General features: G+C 50.8%; 2 protein-coding genes across 7 annotated transcripts in view; one reads left to right on the top strand and one right to left on the bottom strand.

The window, feature by feature from the left end:
* HLCS (holocarboxylase synthetase) overlaps positions 1 to 9,615 on the top strand; it is a 200,844-nt gene extending 191,229 nt beyond the window's left edge. For 2 of the 6 annotated variants that reach the window (XM_047796286.1, XM_047796255.1), the window contains 3 exons: positions 814 to 928; positions 2,866 to 3,079; positions 5,120 to 8,280. In XM_047796286.1, the coding sequence (XP_047652242.1) occupies positions 814 to 928; positions 2,866 to 3,079; positions 5,120 to 5,291 (501 nt within the window). In that variant the 3' untranslated portion in view covers positions 5,292 to 8,280. Of the gene's footprint in view, positions 1 to 813; positions 929 to 2,865; positions 3,080 to 5,119; positions 8,281 to 8,956 lie in introns of those variants that run through there. The other 4 variants (XR_007137060.1, XR_007137061.1, XM_047796270.1 and 1 more) reach the window with 4 other exon arrangements.
* A 56-nt stretch (positions 9,616 to 9,671) lies between these two features.
* Positions 9,672 to 24,934, bottom strand: part of SIM2 (SIM bHLH transcription factor 2) — a 50,101-nt gene continuing 34,838 nt past the window's right edge. The window contains exons 8-11 of the mRNA XM_047796299.1: positions 16,705 to 16,852; positions 14,861 to 15,029; positions 13,921 to 14,329; positions 9,672 to 11,909 (exon numbers count right to left, since the gene is read on the bottom strand). Coding sequence (XP_047652255.1) covers positions 11,446 to 11,909; positions 13,921 to 14,329; positions 14,861 to 15,029; positions 16,705 to 16,852 — 1,190 coding nt within the window. The 3' untranslated portion in view covers positions 9,672 to 11,445. The remainder of the gene's footprint in view (positions 11,910 to 13,920; positions 14,330 to 14,860; positions 15,030 to 16,704; positions 16,853 to 24,934) is intronic.

Below are 24,934 nucleotides of genomic sequence, written 5' to 3'. Positions count from 1 at the left end.
CTATCACTGAGACGGGGCTCGGGGCCATGCCTGCCCCAGTGAGCAAAGAGCCAGCCCTGTGGGACTCAGCTACTCTTGGTCTCCTGGTTTTATTCTGCTGAGTGTCTCTCTTCCAGCCTCATGTGTCCCGATGGGCTTTCTCTGCCCACACCTGGCTGCCCGTCCCGGGCCCAGGAGTCCTGGCAGTGCCGACACCTACTGGGTCTCGCCCCATCTGTGTGCCCTAGCTTCACAGGCGGGGCCGGAGGTGGGGGTCGGGGTACCCCAGTTCAAAGCTCTACCTACACTTGGACCTTTCCATGGAGACTGGGGCACAGGCCCCGTCCTTCAGGATGGAGAGGCAGCCGGTCAGCGGACAAGTCCACGTCTGTTACCCACGTTGACTGTTGGCAGTTTGTGGAGACCTCCTCTAATAACTCAGTAAAACGAGTTGCACCATAGCATTCTGCTCGAGACCTTTCTACCTGGCTTGTACGACACTGGTTAGTTCAGGGCCATCCTTCTTTGAGCACAAGCTCCTTACGGGAAGAGAGCCCTGGCATGGTGGTGGTGGTTGGCACTAAGATAGTGAGGGGGTGGGAGAATACTGGGATTTCTGTCGAAGGTGTTCTGTGAGTCTCCTTGCCTCTAGCCCCAAGGGTGCTCTCACACTGGATTGTTCCACAGAAGTGATGAGCCGTCCGAAAAAGATGAGAGGATGCATCTCCATATTCCACTTGTTTCTTGAATATTCTGCTCATCTTTTTTTTTTAGCTGGACAGCCTCCTCTAGTCCCTTTGTGACTGCCTGATTAATATACAGATTTTCCTTTAGGACATCAACTTACGGGTGAAGTGGCCCAACGATATTTATTACAATGACCTCATGAAGCTCGGTGGCGTTCTGGTTAACTCGACACTTATGGGAGAAACATTTTACATACTTGTCGGTAAGTTTTTAAAACCTCTCCCTTGGAATTTTTATCCGAATAAAAATAAAATTGGTTCCCACATGGCTACATTGAGGGGAGTGCCTTATCACATGGGGTTACTTTTTCTTTCCTTGAGTCCTGAGTTCTAGAACACAGTGTGCATGCAGAACAGGCCCGACTGGCAGAAAGCCTTTCAAAGGGACTAGTGTTCCTGTCTATGCCCCTGGAAACCAACGGATTGATATTTCATCAAACAATTGTTTTCTTTTTTTTTTTTTTTTTCCCTTCTGGCTGTGCCTACGGCATGTGAAATTCACAGGCCAGGGAGCAAACCCATGCCACAGCTGTACACAGGTGCATGTAAATCCCAGCCCCCCAAGGGTTGTCAGAAGATGGGCTCTGGGTACCATCCAAGCTCCCTCTGCGACCTACACCACAGCTCACGGCAACCTCAGATCCCCACCCACTGAGCGAGGCCAGGGATCAAACCCGCCTTCTCATGGATACTAGTTGGATTTGTTTCTGCTGCGCTACAGCAGGAACTCCCTGGAGCACCTTCTGAGGGTCCAAATGAAAGCAACTTTCCCGTGGCCTGGTAAGGTCAAGTTAAGAATGCAAGAAAGACTGCCAGGACACCCACCCTTAAATTAACTTAGCAGTGGTCCCTCTTGCTATTTTCCCTAGGATGCTGGATTTTCTGAATACATGGGAGATTTTTGAGCACTTTATACACTCAATGCAATGCCTTTACTCCACAGGCACTTCAGCTATTGTGTATATTCTTGAATGAAAGGACAAAGGAACAAATGCAGATTCTGATCCCGTTGCTATAGTTACTTGTTTTTTCCCCCAGATGTAATTTACCTTGCTTTGTATTTTTAATAGCAAGTATATTTAAAAAAAAAAAAAAAAATCCGGGGCCAGTCAATCCTTCCCATCACATTGAAAATGGCTCAGAACATTTACCCAAAAATACTGCTATTGTCAATGTCATCATTCTTGCCTTTGGGGAATTGTTTTTGGTCTCAGAGGTCCTGAACAAACGTCAGTCTCACTGCCTCGCAGTGTTTCATTTCTCATTGAAGGCCTCTTTGAGGGTGACCCAGGGCCCTGCTGAAAACGAAGCTCAGCTTCTCTGCGGACCAACCTCTCCTGCAGAGGATGGCGGTATTAGGGGACAGCCGAGATAAGCCAGTAACGCCCTCTGCTGAGGCCCTGGGTTGGGCCTGTAACAGACCCGCTGGACACCAGTGGGGCCCTCTGCCAACAGTGTGACCCAAGACCGCCAAGGATACAGTATTAAAAGATGTATTTTAGGGTGATGCCATGACCAAGGTCTGAAATCTCTGAATCCAGCGTTTACTCCTTAAGACCTGAATAAAATTCTTTATTCTCAAGCATGTGCTCCGTTACTCAAGTAGAAAAGGAAACAAGAGATTTTATTTTATCTCGGGCTCAGGGAAGAACGACAGTCCTTGGCTAGACCACCGGAGGTATGGGTTCAGAAGCAACCCTGTTTAGTCTGATACAGAACGTCTGCTTAACTGAGTCAAAAGCAGCTTGCTTTTTTTTCTGGCCATGCCTGAGGGGTGTCGAAGTTCCTGGACCAGAGATTGAACCTGCACCACTGCTAGAGCGAGAACCACAGCAGCGACAACACTGACTCCTTAACCCACTGAGCCACAGGGGAGCTCACTGTGTGGCTTGCTTTTTTCCCCCAACTTATTTGTAGTAAGGTTGGAATGGTCCCAGCTTGATGAAGACAATAAAGGAAGGATGAGAAAGGAAGATGGGCTCAAAGACCTAAGTCATTCTCTAAGCGTCCAGAAACAACTCGAAATGAGGACAAGGAAACGGGAAGTTGACAGTAAAAACTTTCCAGGTGGCTGAGAGAAATGTGTGATGCCTTTATTAGACTGAGTTGCTCATGTTTTCAATTGTTGGTTTTTGTCCAGGCTGTGGCTTTAACGTGACTAACAGCAACCCTACCATATGCATCAACGACCTCATCACAGAATACAATAAGCAACACAGCGCAGGCCTGAAGCCCTTAAGAGCTGATTATCTCATCGCTCGAACTGTGACCGTGCTGGAGAAACTGATCGACACATTTCAGGAGGAGGGGCCCAATGGCGTTCTTCCTCTGTATTATAAATATTGGATACACAGGTCAGTGCTGGCTTTCTTCGTTTTCTTTAAAATTCCCTTAGTGCAGTTCCCATCGTGGCACAGTGGTTAACGAATCCGACTAGGAACCATGAGGTTGCAGGTTCGGTCCCTGCCCTTGCTCAGTGGGTTAACGATCCGGCGTTGCCGTGAGCTGTGGTGTAGGTTGCAGATGCGGCTCGGATCCTGCGTTGCTGTGGCTCTGGCGTAGGCCGGTGGCTACAGCTCCGATTCGACCCCTAGCCTGGGAACCTCCATATGCCGTGGGAGCAGCCCAAAGAAATAGCAAAAAGACAAAAAAAAAAAAAAGAAATGCAAAAAAATAAAAAATAAAAAAATAAAATTCCCTTAGTAAGTCAGTACCATAATATCTCAAGGAGAAGCTGAGCACTAGTTTCTACTCTACTGGTGGATAAACCTGGTAGGTACCCCCTCGAGCAAGTTAGCATCACCAGTGACTGGCGTCTTGTGCCTCCTTGGTGGGATGCACTGGGAAAGACCAGTATCACTGGAGGTTTTCCAGCCCAACGTGTTTAAACCAAACCTAATTGTGACAAAACAGACAAATCTAAATTGTGGAACATTCTAGATAATAACCGTTTTCAAAGTTTTCCCAAGGCAGCAGCCAGCAGCCTTACCTGGGAACTTGTTAGAAATGCCAATTCTTTATTTTTCTTCTTTTTCCTTTTTGTCTTTTTGGGCCGCACCCGTGGCATATGGAGGTTCCCAGGCTATGGGTCTAAATGGAGCTGTTGCAGCCAGGCTACACCAGAGCCACAACAATGCCAGATCCGAGCCACATCTGGGACCTACACCACAGCTCACGGCAACGCCAGATCCTTAACCCACTGAGTGAGGCCAGCGATCGAACCCACAACCTCATGGTTCCTAGTTGGATTCGTTTCCGCTGCGCCACGATGGGAACTCCAGAAATCAGAACACCCTGAACTTCTGAAATCAGAAACGCTGAGACTGAGGCCCAGCATTGGTGTTTTAACAAAGGCTCCAGGGGTTTGCAAGCCCCTCAGTTTGAGCAGCGCGGATGTACACCAACCAGGCCTCTTCCCCTTCAACAGTGTCAGTGTCTTTAGAACAAAGAGAAGGTAGGGGGTTTTTAAGATTAAAGAAGACTGGAGCAGCATGACAGCTAAATGCCATATGCGATTCATCATCAGATCCTGCAAAGGAGGAAATAGCCACAAAGGGTATTAATGGGACAACAGGGACATTTGAACAGGGCCTGCATATTAAATAATGTCATTGTATCAAGGTCAAGTTTTTTGAGAGTGATAATGTTATTCTGGTTTTGTAGGAGATTATTCTTATTCTTTGGAGCTACATGCTGAAGTATTTAAGTATAAAGTGTCACAATGCCTGCAACTTACTTTTAAATATCAGCCAACCCCCACTCCCCAGCAAAACCGTCTGTGTGCAAAGAGAGCAAATATGGAAAATGTTAGCAGTTGGTGTGAATATGAGGTTCATATTCATTATGTTTCAGCTTTTCTATTGATTTGAAATTCTTCAGAATAGAAACTGGGGAGGTTCAGATTCTATAATTTTTAAACTGTTAACAGGCATATAATTCAGTAGGTACATTTGGAAAATACTCAAAAGAAGTAGAATTGGAGTGAGGTTAACTTATAATTGATGCCACCCAACTCAATAAGATGAAACTTTTCAATATAGCCCCAAAGAGGCCCATCTCAGGGGGAAAAAACCTAGCCGGCTGCCATGGTTTCTCTAAAGGGCCAGAGGGCAGGGAAGTGGCGTCCGACGACCCTTCCAGGTGATGGGAATTAGCAGTGGCCTCGTTCTCAAGAGAAGCGGTTCCTAACTCCATCCTGGGCTTTCCCTCGCCCTTCTGGTGCTTACCAAACGATGCAGGCTGGACCGCTGAAAGTCCGAGCTTCGACTCAGATGCTTTTCAACTGTATCTGGTCCAGCCCCTCCCCCGCCCCACCCCTCTGGCAGAGCGGATAATTCCTCAACCGCCTCAAGCATTACCCTTCCTGGTGACCCGGGGCTGTTCTTCATCTGCAGTGCTCAGCAAGTCCGCCTGGGAAGCACCGAGGGACCAAAGGTGTGGATAGTCGGCCTCGATGATGCCGGGTTCCTTCTGGTTCACCAGGAGAACGGCGAGGTGGTCACCGTGCATCCTGACGGCAACTCCTTCGACATGCTGAGAAACCTCATCGTGCCCAAGCGGCCTTAGTGCCCGCGGAAGAGGCCAGGCCCCGCGCCGCTCAGATGAGTCGGGCCCGATGCGAGTGCACTGCAGACGCATTCCAGCTGGATTTCTGCCCCTTTCCTAGCCCGTGGATCTGCGAAACTAACCCTGAGCTCTAGGCGAAGTTTTTCTCCCTCCGGCTAACCTATGACTTCTTTAATTTTATTCTTTCGTCATTTTATTTGGTGTTTGAAGATGTTTGGGTGAAGATTTAGTTCGTTTGAAAGCCCTGCCACAGGTGTGAAATTGTTCTTCCCTCTTGGAATTGGGTGTATGCTAATTCACCAAAAAAAAAAAAAAAAAGTTTTTACACGGAAACAGCAATGGAATAAATGTTTTCCTGTAGCGGAGAGCTTTACCCCTAGACTATTGAAAACAAATTTCAGAAAACGCTTTTGGGCCCAGGCTGTTGGTGAGTTAGAGTCATGGGAACAGTTTACAAGCGAAGTGTTTTCCTGCAGAACATATGCTGGCACTCGGTCATCATTTTGGTTTTTTTGTTAATGAAGAAAAGCGAGGGTGGATGTCGAAGAGTGACTCTCAGCCTGGTGGTTTGTGGTCCAGTCACGATGTCTAAACGGCTACAGAAGCACATCTAGCTGGTATGATTGCCATGACCTTTCACTTTGCTTTGCAATTACTTTGACATCAATTAATGAGCTCTCCTTTCATGAGTTTAAATTTATTGCATATTCTGAAGTGCTGGGATCAAGTTCAAGATCCTTAACGCGTTGATTAGGCAATTGCTGGGCCGTGAGGGTGGATGATTTGGCTCTAACAGCTGGAGATGAAGTCTTCCTCTCATACCACACGCAAAGGAGGATTTGGAGCTTTTAAGCCTTGCTTTGAAATGTGGAGCGTTCTTGCAGGACTGAGCAGTACACAGAATATAGAAATACATGCCCGTTCATTTGTAAGTCATATTTTTTGCCTCCTTTTTCTTATATTGCCCAAAAAGAAAATGTTATTGATACTGAATAGTGGTACCCTCAGTTAAGAGGTGTGTGTGTCTGTGTGTGTGTGTGTGTGTAGCTTTAAAAGACGTTCCAAATCTGATGCCCTAAGAGTCTCCGTGGAAGAACAAAAGAAAGGAAGCCTTTTGATATACATTTGCTATTTCCAGATGTATTCCATGCTTTTTCCATGTAACTCCTATCTCTCTTGAACTTGAGAATCATACGCATTACTTTGCAGCCTGAAAAGGCCATTTTTGGGTCCGTTTTTCTCTCTTCCTGCCAATCCCAGCTGAAATTAGTCGAAAGAAAATTTGATGAGGCTCTCAGCTTTGAACAAAATCCCCTTATGATATACTAGCACCATCTTTATCCAGCTTTACGCAGTCAGGCTAACTCCAGAAACTTGTGGTTTGCAGTATAAAATCGGTCTACCTTTAGCCAGGCACAGGCAGCCCTCCATAGGAAGGAAAATAATAACACGTTTAGTTAAGTACACCAATGCAATATGTGCGTTTTCGAAATGTAACTTTAAAGTAACTTCAGAAGTAATCTTTGCAAATAAGGCTTCAATTAGAATTATTTTTCTTAAAAAATCGCCCACTCTCTCTTAAATGCCCAAGTCTAAAGAAAAGTCCACAGCACCCCAGAATTACAAAATCACCCCTGAGAGGACATCTGCAAAATATCACCAAGAAGAAAGATCTCAGACTAATGTTGCAAGTTTCATTTCTCAAACTTTGTAATAGAAGGCCAGTCATCTCTCAGAGCTGCCATCTTGACTTTTTGGATTTCTTTGGGGGGTTATTTAATGAAAAACATGCCATGATTTGCTTTAAGCTAAAGTCCTATTCTAGACAGTCTGCTTTGAGAAGAAAAAAAAAAAAAAGGTTATCATTTAATTTCCTTTTGGTAAATTAAAACTAATGAAGTGTGGCCACGTCGAAGCAGATGGAGACGTTCGGGCGTATCGCTTTGCCTCTGTGCTTCTAAGACTCGTCTTGCTTGGGCCGACACCCAGTTGTCTTGAGGGGGACGAAACAGACTTGGCACAGAGATGAAGATACTTGGAGCAGTGTTTTTACATAAACCTGATTTTGCCTCAGATGAACCAAAGACTTTTTAATTCTGCTTCCTGTAGAAGAACAGCTGGATAAAGGCACTTGACTGATAGCTCTTAGCATTAAGGAAGCTTGTCTACCTGCTATACTGCACTCATCCATTTGGGGCGTTTGTGCACCCCGTAATCTGTGATCTCCAGGAGCTTCAACGTCTTAACGGGAACTTTGCATTTTCATCTTAATCTTTAAAGACCACAGCTTTGGCATTTAACCTCAGGACTGGCCTGTGCTTTTAGGATATTTGAATTGTGCCCCACTTCAGAGGCTGTGCATTGAGCATCTACCAAGTTATGTAAAAGGCAAGACACCCTCCCCTCTGGGCTGGTAGCAAATTTCAGAGTAATTCTTGAGGACAAATGCCCTAAAATAGGACACAGCAATAGCAGGGCTTCCTGTGGCCCCTTGCTGGGTCAGTGCTCCTTGGCGGTGGTTGTCCTAGCAGCATGTACACTGCAAGTCAGAAGTATTTGTGTCCGGTGGGGTTTGCTGCTGCAGCACATTGACGCCTAATATGGGATCAAGTGGCCCAAGGAAGGGTGGGTGCAAGGCCCAGAGAGGGGCCGATTGCAGCATTCCCCCCTCCCGCCCCATACATACAGGAGGACTACCACGTGGTCAGCCCTCACCCTTGAGTCTGAGAACCAGGAGGGAAGCCAGCCTCACCCGGCAGTTTCAGAGCGCATAAAAGAGTCATTTTAGACTTCCATTCTGTAGATCTGTTTGCTCTCAGGCAAAGATGGAGAGTCCTTAGTCCTGGGGCACTACTATGCATATTTGAAAATAAAGTGTGAAACCTCAGCATCTTCCGTTTTTCAAAGAATCATCTCTGAAAAGTAACTACTTTAAACCAATGCCTATAACTGCAAGTCTACCAAAATAAACTTTAAGACTTTCTATATAGTTTGGGCTCGTTGTTATTTTTACCATGTTTCATTTGTAAAAATACACAACTCCTCTTGGTTACAGTACTTTTATTCATATTTAAACATTTTTTAAAATAAATAGTTTTACATAGTAAGGAATACGTATGTATTTCAAAGTATTAGAAAGCTGATTGCTTTGTTTTAATGTATTTTTGACACATGTATTATGTATCATACAAAAGAGAAATTGCTTTACTCCAAAGAATGAGAGTTAGCAAAACCCCAAAGTTAAAAACAATTGACTGACGTGAGAAATAAGTTTCATGTGGTAAAACGTTATATTTGAAAATTGTTGAATGGAACAGCAAATTTAATGTAAGAAAAGATTCTTGTTGGATCATTCTAATTTTTTTGTGAATACTGCCTGACTTTTGTCTCAACATTTTTTCTCCAAGATTTTAACCTTTACTTACCATACATCCATAAGTTTAGAATAGCTTGAACAATGCATCTTAGATAAGCCAAGGGCTATGACTTGCTAAAATTTTAGGCTCCTGTAATTCTATGGAATTTCTTGGAAAATGTTCTTTTTATTCCGTTTTATCTGTAGCAGCCCCCACAGTCGACCTTAACCATCTTTCAGTCACAAGAAAATATACTTGGGGTAGACTTTATACGGGATTCATTGACGGAGTAACCTCTCCCACCTTTAGGATGCATCAGACTTTAAAAGGATAAAAGGAGTGGGGGTGACGGAGCAGAAAATGCAGGCTCTGATAGATTTCCTCGGAGCCGGCAGCGCCCCACACCCTGCTCACTTCTCTACAAAGGTATGAATGGAATGGCTTTTCTAGAAAGGGCTTCCGTGAACATAAAGGAATTCCTTTCCCTGGGAGGCCCAGTGGCGGCAGGGCCAAGCCAGTCTTGAACTGGGCTTATTTCTCAAATCCATCTGATCAGGCATTTTTGTTGGCATGCTAGTGCCCACTCTAACTTTCTTCATGTTTTTGTGAAAGATGGACATACTTATTAAAATGCTTCCTCTTCCTCCTGCAGAGCCCACAGACGTCAAGAAATGATACCCCAGCTGAAATGTGCGGGCTAAAAGATGAAGTAACAATATTAGGTTGCCATAGTAACTGCTCTTAACTTTGCCTGGAGCTCCTGGCTGCCTGGAAGCCCAGTGGCACAGGGATCTTCGGCGCATTCTAGTCTATGAAAACTGATGAGTGTTCGGGCAGGGATGTTTTTCTAGTTCTCATTTTAGTTTTCAAGTACATATACGCTCAGCGTTAAGCCTATTTATTTGTACATCTATAATGGTGTTCTTTCCTAACAGTAACCTTTGATATTAAACTGCTCTGAAAGCCTTCATGGTTTGTATTTATTTATACAGCCCCCAATGGTTAATAACCAGGTAGACACAAAAGCATTTTACGGTACTTTATTGAAAAATGTCAGGTGATATGTCCTGCTCATCAAACCTGCACTTTCCAGGAATCGTGGTTTAATCATGGGTCTCGGCAGCATAAAAATAATAGCCCAGGCTTATTTAATGTGTGTACACTCACAAAAAGCTGTTCATGAGGTATAGCTAAGTGTGATAGAAGGTACAGTTATAGTGGTGTGTGCCTTTGATTCTTAAGACTCTGCCCCTTCACTGTAAGACACACGTTCCTAAATTTGCAAATTGTACCTTAAGGCAACTGACCCTGTCCTAGGGGAAAGGCAGGTCCTCATAGTGACACTGGGTTGGCAACAGATCCTTTCACATTTTGAGAACAGTCGATGTACATGCACTTTGATTCTAGAACAGTGAGTTCAAGACATTTGTGAATAACCTTTCCACTCATGGAAGTTTTTGAAAAAGCAGCAAAATGAGGGAGTGTTTGGGGGGAGGGCAGATTGAAAGACAGTGGTTCAATGTATTGATCCACTTCAGAGCCATCATAGGAGTTTTAAATGGTGAAATCTTGAAGCAAAAGTATAAAAATAAAACAAAATTTAATGGAAGTTTATTTTAAAAACACTGCTGGTGCTTCATAAAAAGGTTTCTGTTTACCTGTTACACACATGACTGGTTCACACGGAGTTTTCTTGCTCTGTATAAAATGCAGAAAATGCTGAAGACAAAGTGGACATCATTTTCATTACATCCCTTTTGCATCTTTTCTTCCACGAGGCGCAGTCCACTGACAATTTTCCGTATTGCACATGCAATTTCACTAGCTTTATGAGCACTACTTGTAGCAAACACGAGCCTAGAGAAGTACAGGTCTGTGTGGGCCGTAGGGAACTTGCTTTGTCATCACACCTGACAGGGGTGGCCAATCCACTGGGCACCTAATTCATCCACATGTCATTCTCATAAAATATCTGGCTGTTTACTTTTTTTTTTTTTTGCATTTAATGCCTATTCAGGACATTCCGAAGGTGCTATGCTTGGCGGTATCAAGAGTTCGTAGGGGTTCGGAAGGAAGAGCTCGTGAATGCACTTGTGAAACACACCCACCATCACCCCTTTGGTCTCAGCTTGTTGACTTTTGTACTAAAGAAAGGGTTAAATTAAGACATCTTTTAATGACACTCATGAATGTAAGACAGAGGAGTTGTCCGTTCAGAGAGGACTTAGTCACACTCTGCCTCTAAAAGGGCTCTCGTTACTCACAGGGGGCCTCCACGTCTCCCGCCTGCACCTGTATCAGGGTGGGCTTCCCTCCTTTAAGTAGAGGATTTGGTGAAGCGGGGGGCCCCCTTCAATCCCCCGGAGGGGCAGTGAGCATCTGGGCCAAGGCAAGACGCGCAAGCCTGGTTTCAAGGTGAGGACCCCAAGGGTCCCCAAAGACGGAGTAAGTGAGGCCACACGTGGGACGTCGGGGACGCTCAGCTTCGCCCTTTCAGAAAACCGGGCTCTTGGAGAACAGAGGTCGGGCGGTCAGGTCTCCCCCTGTCGCAGAGTCTCAGTCCTCTACGGCGGCGTTTATGGCGTCTACGGTACAAATCTAAAAGGCGGCGGCGGCGTTCTAGCAAAATAGTCGTCTCTGTATAAATTAATTTAAATCGTGCATATACAGCTCGCCCCTCGTGACTCGGCTGGACTCTGCCAAACGGGAGCCAAGGAGGCTGGCCTATGGCTTCTCCCCGCGAGCAGCCCTGCGCGAGGCCGGGCGGCCCCAGGACCCCGCGGTCCGGCCCGGGCGGGTCACCTGCCGTTGGTGATGATGACCGAGGCGCCCAGGTAGTGCGGCAGGGGCGCGCCGGGCGGCGAGGCGGCGGTGGCGGCGGCGGCGGCGGCGGCGGCGGGGGCGGGGGGCCGGGGCCGCAGCGCGCCGGCTGCCGCCTCGGGGACGCCGGGGCCGCAGGCGAGGGCGGGAGCGGCGGGCGCAGCGCCCCCCAGCGGCCCGCGCCGGGCCAGCACGCGGTGGTAGTTAAGCAGCACGAAGGGCAACTGCGCCGGCGCGCCCGAGGGCTCCGGAGCTGGCGGCGCGCAGCACTCGGGGGCCGGGCCCGTCAGCGCCAGTCGCGCCCCGTCCCGGGCGGCCTGGCGGGCGACCTTGGCCGGGCCCAGCGCCGGCTCCTCGCGGTAGTGGCCGCAGCTCGGGAAGCTCGGCGGCGGCGGCGGCGGCGCGGTGTCCTCGCCGAACCTGCGCGCGGCGGCGACGGGCGCTGTGGGGACAGGCGACACGTTAGACGCCCGCGCGAGGGACGAAAGGGACATTGCCAAAGCAACGCTAAACCCAGAGAGCCCTGGGGACGCCACCACCCGGGGCCGCCCGCGCCCCTTCCCCGTGAGCGCCCCGCGGTGTCAAGTCACGAAGATGCTGCTTGAAATGTTCTAGTAGCCGCAGGAGAGAGCCTGGGCTGAATGTTAGTAAGATACTTAATGCAACACAGCCAGCACGTTTCGGTGCGTGATCAGTATCAACATCACGGAGCTAGTGTATTTATTTCCGTCTTCGAAATGCAGGGCAGACCCTCTGAGCACATCGCACTGGCCGCACGGGGCTAGTGGCCATCATATTGGGCAAGGCTGCTCTAGAGGCTTCCATGGCCCTAGTGTTAGACGGCCCCAGTCTGCCCTGATCTTTTTTCCTTCCCCCTCAGCGGGGTGGAGTGGTAATGACTCTGCTCCCTTGAGCACCCTCGCAATTAAAGTCATATCCCCGCCCACTAATTAGAAGTCTGCAATCAATTAGCCCTCCCCCCTTTAACCTTAAGACATTCTTTGTCTTTCTTTAATATAAAAAAGACTAGGAAGTCGATCACTTGCCCCTGCCCCCGATTAGCACCTTAGGTCCATTTTTTACCCAGTGTCTGACAAATGGAGTGGTTTTTAACCTCGTTCACTTTCAAAAGCGCAATTTTAAAAATCAAATACTGTATTATCTCATTGGCCAACTTCCTCACAGAAAAGAATGACCGATTCAAATTAGTCTCAAGTGCATAATACTTTCATCTGTTCTCAAAACCCTTTGTTTTGTTTTTCTTTCCTTGGCTGTTGGTGGACACCCCCTCCTCTGATATCTGAGGGGCCCAATGCACTGACAGGTATTGGGATCTGAATCTGAGACACGGTGGCTCCTGGGCTGCCTGAGGCCAAAAGGCAGGGCTGGCCTGCCCTGGTTGCTGGTATGTTCTTTTTTCAAAATGACTACTTTGGAAAAACATGTCCTAGTTAGCGTGGATTTCTCCCGGGGTCTAGGCCTTTTCTCATATTTGGAGACGAGATGTGGCTCAAAGGCTTGTAAAGACTGGATCACAGCACTGGCAAGAGGTTTGCAAAGCTGCCCTTGGAGCAGCAGAGCCCTGCCTGCCTCTGCCTCCAAAGAGAAAGTTAGAGGGGCAGGAGGGACCCTTCTTTAAGCAGGTGACTCTTTTCTGGGGCTAGTAACAGTCCCTCAGTGACATTTGCACGAACCTGAGCAACCTACAGGCTGAGCGGTGGGTGAAACAGAACACACCTCTTGCAGCTGACTCTCAAACCCCACCTTCCACCCTCTGCCTGGGGTTGCCCCAGTGAGCAAACAGGAATCTGTCTGGACCTGGGGCAGCTGGTGGCACCACCACACAGGACCTCTGCTTGCCTGCCACCATCAGGAGGAGCTGGCTGGAAGGTCATTCCTGTCTGCGTGCCAGGCTCTGCGGCAGGCACTTGACACGGCTTATGATCCCATCTTACAGGTGAAGAAACTGAGGGTTTGTGTTATTTGCCGGGGCTGGTGAGTGGCGTTTCTGTCCCCGAGTCTGTGATTTTCCACCACTGTTTTCCACGCTTCGAAAACTGGCATGGAAAGAAAACCAGAGTGTCCCATATTCATTTTGGGGTGGAATAGAAAATCATCTTGTAAAATAAATACAGCTGGGGGTTCTTGGTACATAGGAAAATCATTTTTCCTCCCTTTAGGGGAGCAGACGAGGCCAGGATTTTTACGGAGGGTGGCCAAATACCCGGTTTCCTCTGCCTTCCACCCCGTCCCCGGTGCCCACGAGGCACAGTGACTCCGTCACCCTCATGAAGCGCTCACAGTGAGAGCAGGAAAGCACAGCCACTCCCGCTCAGAAGCAGAAACAAGGGCAAGTGTGCCCAGAGCGTGCGGGTGCCTTTTCCATCTGCCACCCACGGCCGCCACCGGCACAGTTCACAGTCCTGCCCCGTCCTCGTGCACACAGGACCCACCTTCATAGTTTGGCCCGAGGCTGTGCCGAGCTGTGTTCGCTGGCGGCTGGGAAAGGCTTTTAGCTGGAGACGGGCCGCTGGGCACCAGGGGGTTGGCATAGTGCCACTGGCACTCGCTGCCGGCTGGCAGCGTGCTCAGCAGAAAGCGCGCCACCTCGCACGGGGATCCTGGGGGCTGCCCGAACTTGGCCGGCAACATGGGCTTTTTGCTGCTGAAGACGTGCGAGTCCAGAGGGAAGTGTCCGTAATGGTAGGAGAAGGGCAGGCTGTAGGATGGGGCGTACAGAAGGTCGCCGCCTTCTGAATGGAGCTGCTGTTCTGGGGGAGCCGGGGCGCTGGCGGGGGGGCTGGCTCTCCAGCTTCCGAGCTGGCTGCAGTCCAGTTTGTCCATTTGGAACGAGCTGTATTGCTGCAGAGCAAAGAAGACGGATGAAGGGGCTGGGAGCAAACTGCCTTCTGATCCTCTCGTGCCCGCCCCATCCCAGGGCTGGACCCAGCCTGGCCACCTGCGCCAGGTCCTGGGGACAGGTGCCAAGTGGACACTGCCCCAGGGACCCACTCTCTGGGTGGAAAGACAGCTTCTCAACACAGCAGATATGCGTAGCCACTTGCCCCTTCTGAGAGCTGGCAAAAGACTTTAAACAGAGATGGGAGGGTTCCATTAAAAACAAAATGCTATGGAAACCAGAGGCACCAGTGTTCGCAGCCACGTTTACACAGGTTCCGGCAGCTGATGAGCTTTCCCACCTTAGTCCTCTGCTTCCTGGACCCGACCCGTCCACCGGATGCTAGCGGTGCCTTCCTCCCCGGTCCCAGTCCCTGCCCTGTGGGCGGGACATCCCAGAGGGACGTCCAGGCAGGGAGACTCCCATGTGCAGTCAGAGGCTCATCATCCCTTAAGATGCCCGTGTCCGGAGCCCCTGCTGGGGGCGAGGGTTACCTGTGGGGGGTAGGGGTTTGTTCTCAGCTTTGTCTTCATCTTCGTGTTTTTGGGTTTTGCTAACTTCCTAGTTTCTTGTGAGGTAGACAAGGCGGTCCTCCAGGAGTCCTGGGACTTGGACGTGGACACCTGGTCCAGGGACAGCTGCAGTTCCTTGTATTCGATATCCCTGAGGAGCATGAGTGGGACAGGTCATGGCCCCTGGCTGCAAGGAAGGGCAGTGGCACCTGGCACCATCCCTGGGGGGCATCCCTGGCACCATCCCTGGGGGGCAGTTCACTTGAGAAGCTCCACCATGTCACTTCCCTGAGGTCGGACAGGGGTGGGATGTGGGGGCCACTGACCCTTGTTGTAAGAGCCACCCTGCAGGCCCCAGGCTGGGCTCGGAGACCCCGGGACACGCTGAGTGAGGTTAGTGTTACTTGGCAGGATTCGAGGCAGGGCAGCATGACTCTGCCCTGTCCCACAAGGCTCCAAACACATTTTCCGGGGACACCATGAGCCACCAGGAAGGGTGTCAGTGGGGCAAAGGGTGAGGGCAGAAATGCGTCTGATCAGTGTGAGTGTCTGTGGCCCAGCTGCGCTGCTATTTCAGCATCCAGGGGGTGTGAGCAGGGAACCTGGGGGGTCCAGGAGCCTGGCTTCCAGCCTCTTCTGCTTCCACATCTAGGGCCCATTTCTGTCCTTAAAGAGCATGGTCAAAGTCATGGGAGGAAAATGCCCAAAGTACCAGCCTCAGCCTGCACCTGTCTGCTCAGGATAAATTATTAAGGGACTAAAATGCTGTTTCCTATATAGTTTTGAAAAAAAAAAAAAATCACCCTACCTCTAAAAAAAACACCCCAAACAATCCCCCTATAAAACACTCAGGAACATGGCAGGCATTCTATAAAAGAATGGAAGGCCTGAATCCTGACTGCATCAGAAGGGCTGTGAGGACCTGGTTGGGGGCCGGGGGGGGGGGGGAGTGCCTGGGGGAATTATAAGGGTTTCAAGGTCAAGGCCAGAGCTGGGTGCAAAGTGATTTAACCCATCATAGGCATAGTGGGCGGAGAGGAAGACACAGTCCCAAGCAGACTTATATCCCATTGCTTCTAATGGTCTTGAAAGTATCTGTGACTGAACTTGACCTTCTGGGGTTGGATTTATTTATGTAGTTAGTCTTTTTAGGGCCGCACCAGTGGCATATGGAGGTTCCCAGGCTAGGGGTTTAATCGGAGCTGCAGCTGCCAGCCTACGCCACAGCCCAAGGCAATGCCGGATCCTTAACCCACTGAGTGGGGGCCAGGGATCAAACCCACATCCTCAGGGATACTAGTCAGGTTCTTAATCCACTGAGCCACAACGGGAATTCTGTTTCTGGGGGTTTAAAGGCGCTAAATGTTCACTGTCATTTGCAACAGGCCATTCAGGAGGACAGGAAACATGGAAGCCAGCCCGTCTCAGGAACCGGTGGGCTGGATGACCCAAATGTTGGTACAGAGTGCAGGTTTGTATTTGTGGTCCGTGATATGCGTCCCGTCCCCTTCCCATCGAGTTCCAGATGGGGGGCACTCCCCACCCCGCCCCCGTCTTCAGCCCACCCACGTCCCTTCCCCTGGGCCGTCTGGTCCCAAACTAAGCCCCGCCCATGTGCCCACCGCGGCCTGGCGCCCGGCTCTCGATGCTGAGCGTAGAAATAGGTTGGACCTTCCCGAACCACCAGACTGCTCAATAAAACAGAACAGGAGACAAATGGACAGTTCCAGAAAGAGAGCGGGAGAGAGAGATGGACTTAGGAGACGGGTCTGATGAGGCAGGAGAGGAGGAGCGAGCAAGGGGAGAGACAAATACGTCTGACTTACGTGAGGACATAATTGACACTCACGATGCAGTGGGGCCGGGACGAGCGGCTGTTGTGCACGACGGTGGCGCAGCTCTGTACCCACACCCAGCCGCCCAGCTTGGACAGCAGCCGGTAGTACTTGGTGGTGACCTGGCCCTTCACCAGCACTGCAAGCACAAGGTGACAGGAATCCCGAGGGATGATTAGCAGGCCCCCTGCTGAGGGGGAGGCGCCCCGCCAACGCCCGGCCAAAAGCCCTGCTTCGGGACCTTTCTGGGGTCAAAGACACCTTTGAGAATTTGACAAAGGGAGTGGGTTTTCTCCGCCAGAGGATGTGTGCGTGTGTGTGCGTGTGCTCTTTCTTTCTCTCTCTCTCTCACACACACACACACAGAGGCACGGGCACACACGCAAGATTTTTGCCTACAATTTCATGGGGTCCACGGGACACTCTCTCTCCTCCCCTGGGAAGAAAGCGCTCTTAATAGTCACCGCTTTCCCTGGGAGAAGCAATTGGTCCCCAAACTACATCAGCACTTGACAGAGTGATAGAATTGGTTTTGCTTTTTCAGTTTCTGAAACGCAAATATTATGGCATCATCCCCCAAACTCTTCAGAGGTGGAAGGGAGGTGGGAGTGATGTAGTTACTGAAACAAAAAAAAAAAAGACCCCTAGTGGGCTACAAAATTTCTGAAAACTGGGCCTGTGGGCCCATCTTCTAGGCAGGGGTGCAAATTCTGGATTACTGGGCAGCCCACTTCCAAAGCCTCCAGGGACCCCTAAACAGCACCGATTCCCCTCAGAGTCTCCAGGACAGTGAAGGGGGAGAGGGATGCAGGAAGGGAAGAAAGGTGCATTGGTGAGGTCCTTCACGAAACACAGCTCATGCCGCTCACAACTGATTTCAGGTCTAGGAGTTACTCCTATGGGAATTATGAGTAATGCCAACAAACACTCAAGTGCAAAGAGACTCCTTGCAGTCCTGCTTATAATTTACAAAAAAAGGGAGGAAAGACTTCACTGTCTAATAGTAAGAAAGAAGGTAAATAAATTATGGAGTACTATGCGGCCATTAAAATGATGATTTAGGAGTTCTGTCATGGCTCAGCAGAAATGAATCTGACTAGCATCCAAGAGGATGCAGGTTTGATCCCTGGCCTCACTCAGTGGGTTAAGGATCCAGCGTTGCCATGAGCTGTGGTGTAGGTCACAGATGCAGCTTGGATCCCGCGTTGCTGCGGCTCTGGCATAGGCCAGAGGCTACAGCTCCAATTCGACCTCTACCTAGCCTGGAAACCTCCATATGCTGCAGGTGTAGCCCTAAAAAGACCAAAAAAAAACAAAAAAGATGATTTATAAGAATTTGTTAAATGAAGAAAAGACTCAGAACTGTATCGTGTATAATCCTAATTATGAAAAATGCTCGTGCACATGCACACACCCCCCCCACCACCTGTGTCATCATGGACAAGTGACAACTCCCTGTGCCTTGGTTTCCCCAGTTATAACAGAGGATAATTACGTCTAGTTGCTGTGAGGGTTAGATTATCTATGTGAAGATTTAGAACAATGGCAGACATGCACAGAAGGCTTAATACATACTAGCTTTCACTTACAAGACTGATCTTAAAAAAAAAAGTAGTTTTCATTTTCTTTTTTGTTTCTTTGCTTATTTATTTATTTATTTTTTGTCTTTTTGCCATTTCTTGGGCCACTCCTGCAGCATATGGAGATTCCCAGGCTAGGGGTTGAATTGGAGCTGTAGCCACCAGCCTACGCCAGAGCCACAGCAACGTGGGATCCAAGCCACGCCTGCAACCTACACCACAGCTCACGGCAACGCCGGACCCTCAACCCGCTGAGCAAGGCCAGGGATCAGACCCGCAAACTCATGGTTCCTAGTCAGATTCGTTAACCACTGCGCCACAACGGGAACTCCTGCTTTTTTTTTTTTTTTAAGATGTGCACCCATGGCATATGAAAGTTCCCAGGCTAGGGGTCGAATCAGAGCTGCAGCTGCCAGCCTACAACACAGCCACAGCAACGCAGGATCCATCACCCTCTGAGCGAGGGCAGGGATTGATCCCATACCCTCATGGATATTATTAGGATTTGTTTCCACTGTGCCACAATAGGAACTCTCTTCTTTAAAAAAAAAAAAAATTCTTTTTATGGCCACATCTGTGGCATATGGAAGCTCCCGGGCCAGGGATTGAATCCAAGCCACGGCTGCGACATACGCCACAGCTGTGACAATACCAGATCCTTTACCCCACTGGGCCAGGCTGGTGATTGAACCTGAGTCTCTGCAGCAACCCTAACTGCTGCAGTTGGAGTCCCAACCCACTGAGCCACAGTGGGAACTAACTTTCTTTTCTTGATTTTATAAATTTCCAACAAGGAGGGGGGATTAGTTTTTAAATCAGAAGGAAAATTTGGTTATTTTTCACATGGGCAAGTCTATCTGGGGGTGGGAAGGGGAAATGTAATGTCTCTGGGGCCCCGTACCCCTAGGGACCAAACCAGGGACAAACGGGTAACTATTGTACTACCCAGAGGCCAAGGCTGGGCTCTGGGACAGCACGGAGACCAGCTCTTTTTTTCCCAGGCTTAATGTCTGCACCTCAGTGGACTTACTTGGAAGGAACCGGATCCCATGCTGAAAAGGAGAGCCCAAGGAAGTAGGGGTTTTCCTTTTGAAGTTTTTTTTTTTTTTTGGCTGTGCCCATGGCATGTAGAAATACCTGGGCTAGGAATTGAACCTGCACCACATTAGTGACAATGCCAGATCCCTAAACCACTGAGCCACCAGCTGCAGCTGCTGGCCTACACCACAGCCACAGCAACACCAGATCTGAGCTGTGTCTGCGACCTACACCACAGCTCATGGCAGCACTGGATCCTTAACCCACTGAGCAGGGCCAGGGATTGAACCCGTGTCCTCATGGATACTAGTTGGGGTGGTTACTGTGGAGCCATAACAGGAACACCTGAGGTTTGCTTTTTTAAACAACAGATACAAAGTTTCCATTTTCTTACTCAGTTTCACCTGCGCTGCCTCAGTTTATCCCCACACAACCCTGGGAGGTGGGTGTCACCAGGAAACTGGGGTTAGCAGAGCTTGAGGACAGAGCTGGGGCCCAAGCCAAGTGCTCTGGCTCCCATTTCTTTTTTTTTTTTTTTTTGTCTTTTTGCCATTTCTTTGGGCCGCTTCCGAGGCATATGGACGTTCCCAGGCTAGGGGTCGAATCGGAGCTGTAGCCACCGGCCTATGCCAGAGCCACAGCAACACGGGATCCGAGCCGCGTCTGCAACGTACACCACAGCTCACGGCAACGCCGGATCGTTAACCCACTGAGCAAGGGCAGGGACCGAACCCGCAACCTCATGGTTCCTAGTCGTATTCGTTAACCACTGCACCACGACGGGAACTCCCTGGCTCCCATTTCTAAGTGGCCATTGTGTGGGAGGAGGGGGCAGCCACCTCTCAAAGGTTCTGGGTCACTACTTGTGGGGGTGGGCCAACATTTAGGGGAGACCCAGCTAACCAATTTGCTTATGGCCCCCAAAGACAGGCAACATGATCAAACCGAAGTCCTGTCTAGGGATTTCCCAAGATATCATTCTTCTTCAACAGACATGCTTGTTCATCTCTTTGGCTTTGAGAACAGGGAGTTCCTGTTGTGGCTCAGTGGTTAACGACCCTGACTAGCATCCATGAGGATTCGGGTTCGATCCCTGGCTTTGTTCAGTGGGTGAAGGATCTGGCGTTGCCATGAGCTGTGGGGTAGGTCGCAGATCGGCTCAGATCTGATATTGCTGTGGCCGTGGTGTAGGCCAGCAGCTACAGCTCCAATTCAGCCCCTAGCCTGGGAACTTCCATATGCCATGGGTGCAGCCCTTAAAAGCAAAAAAAAAAAAAAAAAGTGGGAAAAATGGAAAGCTGTGACCACTTCGGGATGGAACTTGTAGTTCCACAAACATACAGGGAAACAGGTGGCCTTGCTCTTCATCCAGAATTCCCCCCTACTTCCAGAAATTTTCCTGGAGGCATAGCCATGTCCACAAACTGGCCGCTGGAAGCAAAGCAAACTTTGGCCTTGAGCATAATTTCCATTTCTGTTGTGAATTTTAAGAGCTGAAAAGGACACCATAAATGGCTGTTGTGGGTTGAAGAGTGTCCACCCCAAGGTGACACTGACCACAGAAGATGGGCTCAGCCCACTTCATCAGGTCACACCTTTTAGGATCCAAAACTGCTTCCAGGGAGCAGGACACTGTGTAGACCGCACTGTGCTTTCTAGATTTTTTCCTGTTTCATTGCTCCTGTTCCGCCTTAAAGCACACACTCCCTGCACCTTCCTCAGCAAGACAAAGCTGCTTCTGCCGCCAGACTCTGCTCAGAGGGCAGCTGCTAGAGAGAATCTGTGTGTGGAGGACACTCCATCGTCCACTTCCAGTCCAGAGGCACGTGAGGCCAGCAGCGGAAGCCAGGCTCCCTGTATGGGCAATCAAACTCCTCACAGTAGATCGGAAACTCCTTTCCAGTGAATTTCTATTCCAAGACCTTTGTCCCTGTTCCATAGCCGTGCCTGAGGTCCCATGGACCACATGTGTCCACAGACATGCTTTGTGCTTTGCTGGCCACAGGGCTGTTATTCCTCAGAGTGCCTTTGGATGAGCCATGTATTCTTCCGTTAGCCACAAGCTCCACCACTCCCTATAGCCTATCCTTCATAAATTCACATTACATATGGGACCCCATAAGCATTTGAGTTTGTAATCCCTGCATGTCATTTAGGGTGTGTTTCCTGTGGGTCTAACCCAGCTGTCCTGTAATCTATTAAGTTATTGCTTGAAATCTGTAAACAAATTCAGGCTTTGAAGACTTTCTGTGACACTGAAAATTTTTCTTTTTAGGGCTGCACCTGTGGCACATGGATGTTCCCGGGCTATGAGGTCAAGTCAGAGCTGCAACTGCCAGCCTACACCACAGCCACACCACCACTGGATCCACACCGTGCCTGTGACCTACACCGCAGCTCACAGCAACACCAGATCCTTAACCCACTAAGCATGGGCCAGGGATCGAACCCGCATCCTAATGGATACTAGTCAGATTCTTAACCTGCTGAGCCATGAGGGGAACTCCTGAAATGTTCTAATAGTTGGACACAGCCTGTGTTCTCCTTGGGATTAAGGCTTGGCCCACTCCGGACAGGGGCCAACCTGGAGAACCAGGTGAAATTCTCCACTTCTTTGGGTGAACAGCCAGGCAGACATCATAGTTCCTCCAAAACATGAGAAATCCCTGGATGCAGACCTTCGAGTTGACCAAGGCTGCCCTGCCTGCCCCACCTGTGCACCAGGCTGCCCTCTGCCTGCCCCCAGGACCTAAAGATCAAGCCCCCTACAAACAAGAAAGAGTCTCCCAAATGCTTCCCAAAGGGAGCAGGGAGGCCAGGAGGCAGCCGCGACAGGGCTGCAGGGTGGGGCCTTACCTCAGCCAGCACGACCAGTGAACCTGGACTGGCTGGGAAGGTCCAAGACAGTCCCTCGAGGACCCGTGTTCACTTTTCCTTAGAAGGTTCTGGGGAAAGGCCTGGCAGTCTAACTGGAGAGCTCACTTGGGGGTGCCCAGGGCCACACAGACCAGGGGCCAAGGGGCCAGGGCCATGCCAGCCCCTGTCCTGCTGGTCTCTCTCTCTGGAAGCCTGTGCTCCCCAACACCACACCGGCCAGCCCGGCGTCTCTTCGTGAAGCTGACTTTCTGGAAGGTGTTGAATTCCCTTTCTTTAGGGGCTGTGCTTTCTTCGGACCCTGTGGACTCCTGCTCCCAGCGAAGATAATATTTTGAAGAATGTGTGAAAACCATTCGGCTGACCACGGTCCTCCAGAACCACTGCTTCCTTGGGTCCATCAGGCCTCTAGCAGAGCCCTTCAGCTGGCTCCTGGGGTGTGGACACGGGGGTGGAGGAAGCTTGGCCTGGGAAAAGCGGACAGTGACCTCCCTCTGGTCCTGGGTGTTGACAGCTATTAGTCCTTCCTGAAGCGAATCACCTCAACTACTGCAAAAACAGGTGCACCTGCGGGTCTCACAGGAAGAGGGGCCTCCCCTACCCCACCCCGCCACCGTTATCCCCCCCACCCCTGCTGCCCACGCCACCCTAGGGCCTTGGAGGCCTGAGGGGCCCAGAGAGTGGGTCACTGTATCCGCTGGCCACCTCCAGCCGCATTCAACTGTGCTGGGTGCAAAGTGAGCCCAGCCCTGGGGCAGCCCCCAGATCAGTTCCAGCTGTGGTCTGATGGGAGGACTTGAGGCCCAGTCAGCAGGGCCAGGGAAACCCATGTGGGAGGCGAGGCCAGGCCACGGAAGCAGCAGGTGACAGGATGGCAAAGTCACATTGTGAAATTATGCTTCTCACCTTCTAAGTCTCCTGAGCTGTGGTGTAGGTGGCAGATGCAGCTCAGAGCTGGCATTGCTTTGCCTGTGGTATAGGCCAGCAGCTACAACTCCAGTTAGACCCCTAGCCTGGGAACCTCCATATGCCCAGAGTGCGGCCCTAAAAAGAAAAAAAAAAAAAAGACAAAAAATACCTAAAAAATAGAGGTGACGAGGTGAATGAAGGCATATGGGTGAGCCCTGAGCCAGTGTGACCGTGTCCTTACAGGAAGAGATGACACAGGCACACAGAGAGATGAGATGAGTGAAGACACAGCCCCCACACGCCAAGGAAAGAAAAGAAACCCGCCTGGCCGCCTGGCCGACTCCTTGACCTTGACCTCTGGCCTCCAGGCCAGTGAGAAAACACATTTCCGCAGTACGCTGAAGTCTGGTGTATTTTGTTTCAGCCACCCCAGCAGACGAACCCCGTCCGCAGAAGGAGCTGAGCAGAAAGAGGTAAAAGTGATGTCCAGAAACGGAGCTCAGGTCCCGGGGGTGGCAGCGGAAGGAACTGGATGAGCTTCCCGGTGGAGGGAACAGCCGCGGGCACCGAGCTGGGCGTGGACAGGGAACAGGATCGGGGGGGGTGGGGGGGGTGGGGGGGGCGCTGGCCTCAGCTCTCACAGGGCAGGAGTTTGGGAGTGGAAGACACTCCGGCCAAAAGGGACCTGGGCACTCAGGGCAGAAGGCCCCCCCAGAGAGAAGAGACCCTTGCGTGCAAGGAACGTCGAGGGGCTGCTTGTGGAGGGAGGGCTGGATGCAAAATGGCTTCGTGAAGCCAGAGCAGGGAGGAAGCTGAGGGGAACCCGTGAAGAGGTGGCTGGGGCTTCCTCCTGCCATGGGTGCACCAGAAACTTCCAGAAGTCCCACCTCCCCTCTGAGGCCCCACCTCCCCTCTGAGACCCCACCTCCCCCCAGAGGCCCCACCTCCCTTCTGAGGCCCCACCTCCCCTCTGAGGTTCCACCTCCCCCCGAGGCCCCACCTCTCCTTTGAGGCCCCACCTCCCCTCTGAGGCCCTCATCGCCCCCCAGAGGCCCCACTTCGCCTTAGAGGCCTCATCTACCCTCGGAGGCTGCATTTTGGCCGAGCCCACTCCGACTGACGTGGGGTAGTCAGAGGAATCGACACCCAAGAGCAGCCTCAGCGGATGCCTAGAGGCGTATAAATACCCCCGTCAGCACCGCACCTGAGCAGGGGGCCTGCCCTGCCTCCCAGCGCGCCTGGGGGCTCGAGGGCCGGTCACGCGGGCAGCAGCCAGCCGGACAAGCCCCTTCTCTGGCTCCCTCCCTTCCACGGTTCGCTTCCCGCTCACCGCCGCCGCTTCACTGTCCAAATAACCTACCGCACTTGAACTCCAGACTCAGCTTCTGGAGTTTAAGGAAACTGAGCAGATGCCAAGCAGCCCTGGGGGTGGAGAGGCGGGGCGGGCAGCCCGGAGTTGGCCGCCCGCTGTGTAGGTCGGAGCCTCGGCTGTTTCCGGAGGTCGGACCGACCCGGGGCTCGCGGTGGACCCGAGGCCACGCCCGCCGTCCCGGGGCTGGCGCCCTGTGCTCTGCGCCTCCTGCGCCTGCAGTGGTTTCGGGGCCACGCGGAAGGTCGGAGTCACAGCACAGGAGCAATCACCGTCACTACTGCTCCTTTCTGTTTTCTCTGATTTACCAGTCCCAGCTCTTTGGCAAAGAAAGCCGCACTCCCCGGGGTCTGTAATCCCTCTGCCTTTTCTGCGTACCCCCTTGGAAGCTGGCATGCCCCGTCCCTCTCAGGTCCCTTTGGATAACTGCAACGTCTGGAAATGCAACTCC

The sequence above is a fragment of the Phacochoerus africanus genome, chromosome 1, assembly GCF_016906955.1.
Source record: "Phacochoerus africanus isolate WHEZ1 chromosome 1, ROS_Pafr_v1, whole genome shotgun sequence".
NCBI classification, from domain to species: domain Eukaryota; kingdom Metazoa; phylum Chordata; class Mammalia; order Artiodactyla; family Suidae; genus Phacochoerus; species Phacochoerus africanus.
This window is presented reverse-complemented; position numbering and strand designations above follow the sequence as displayed.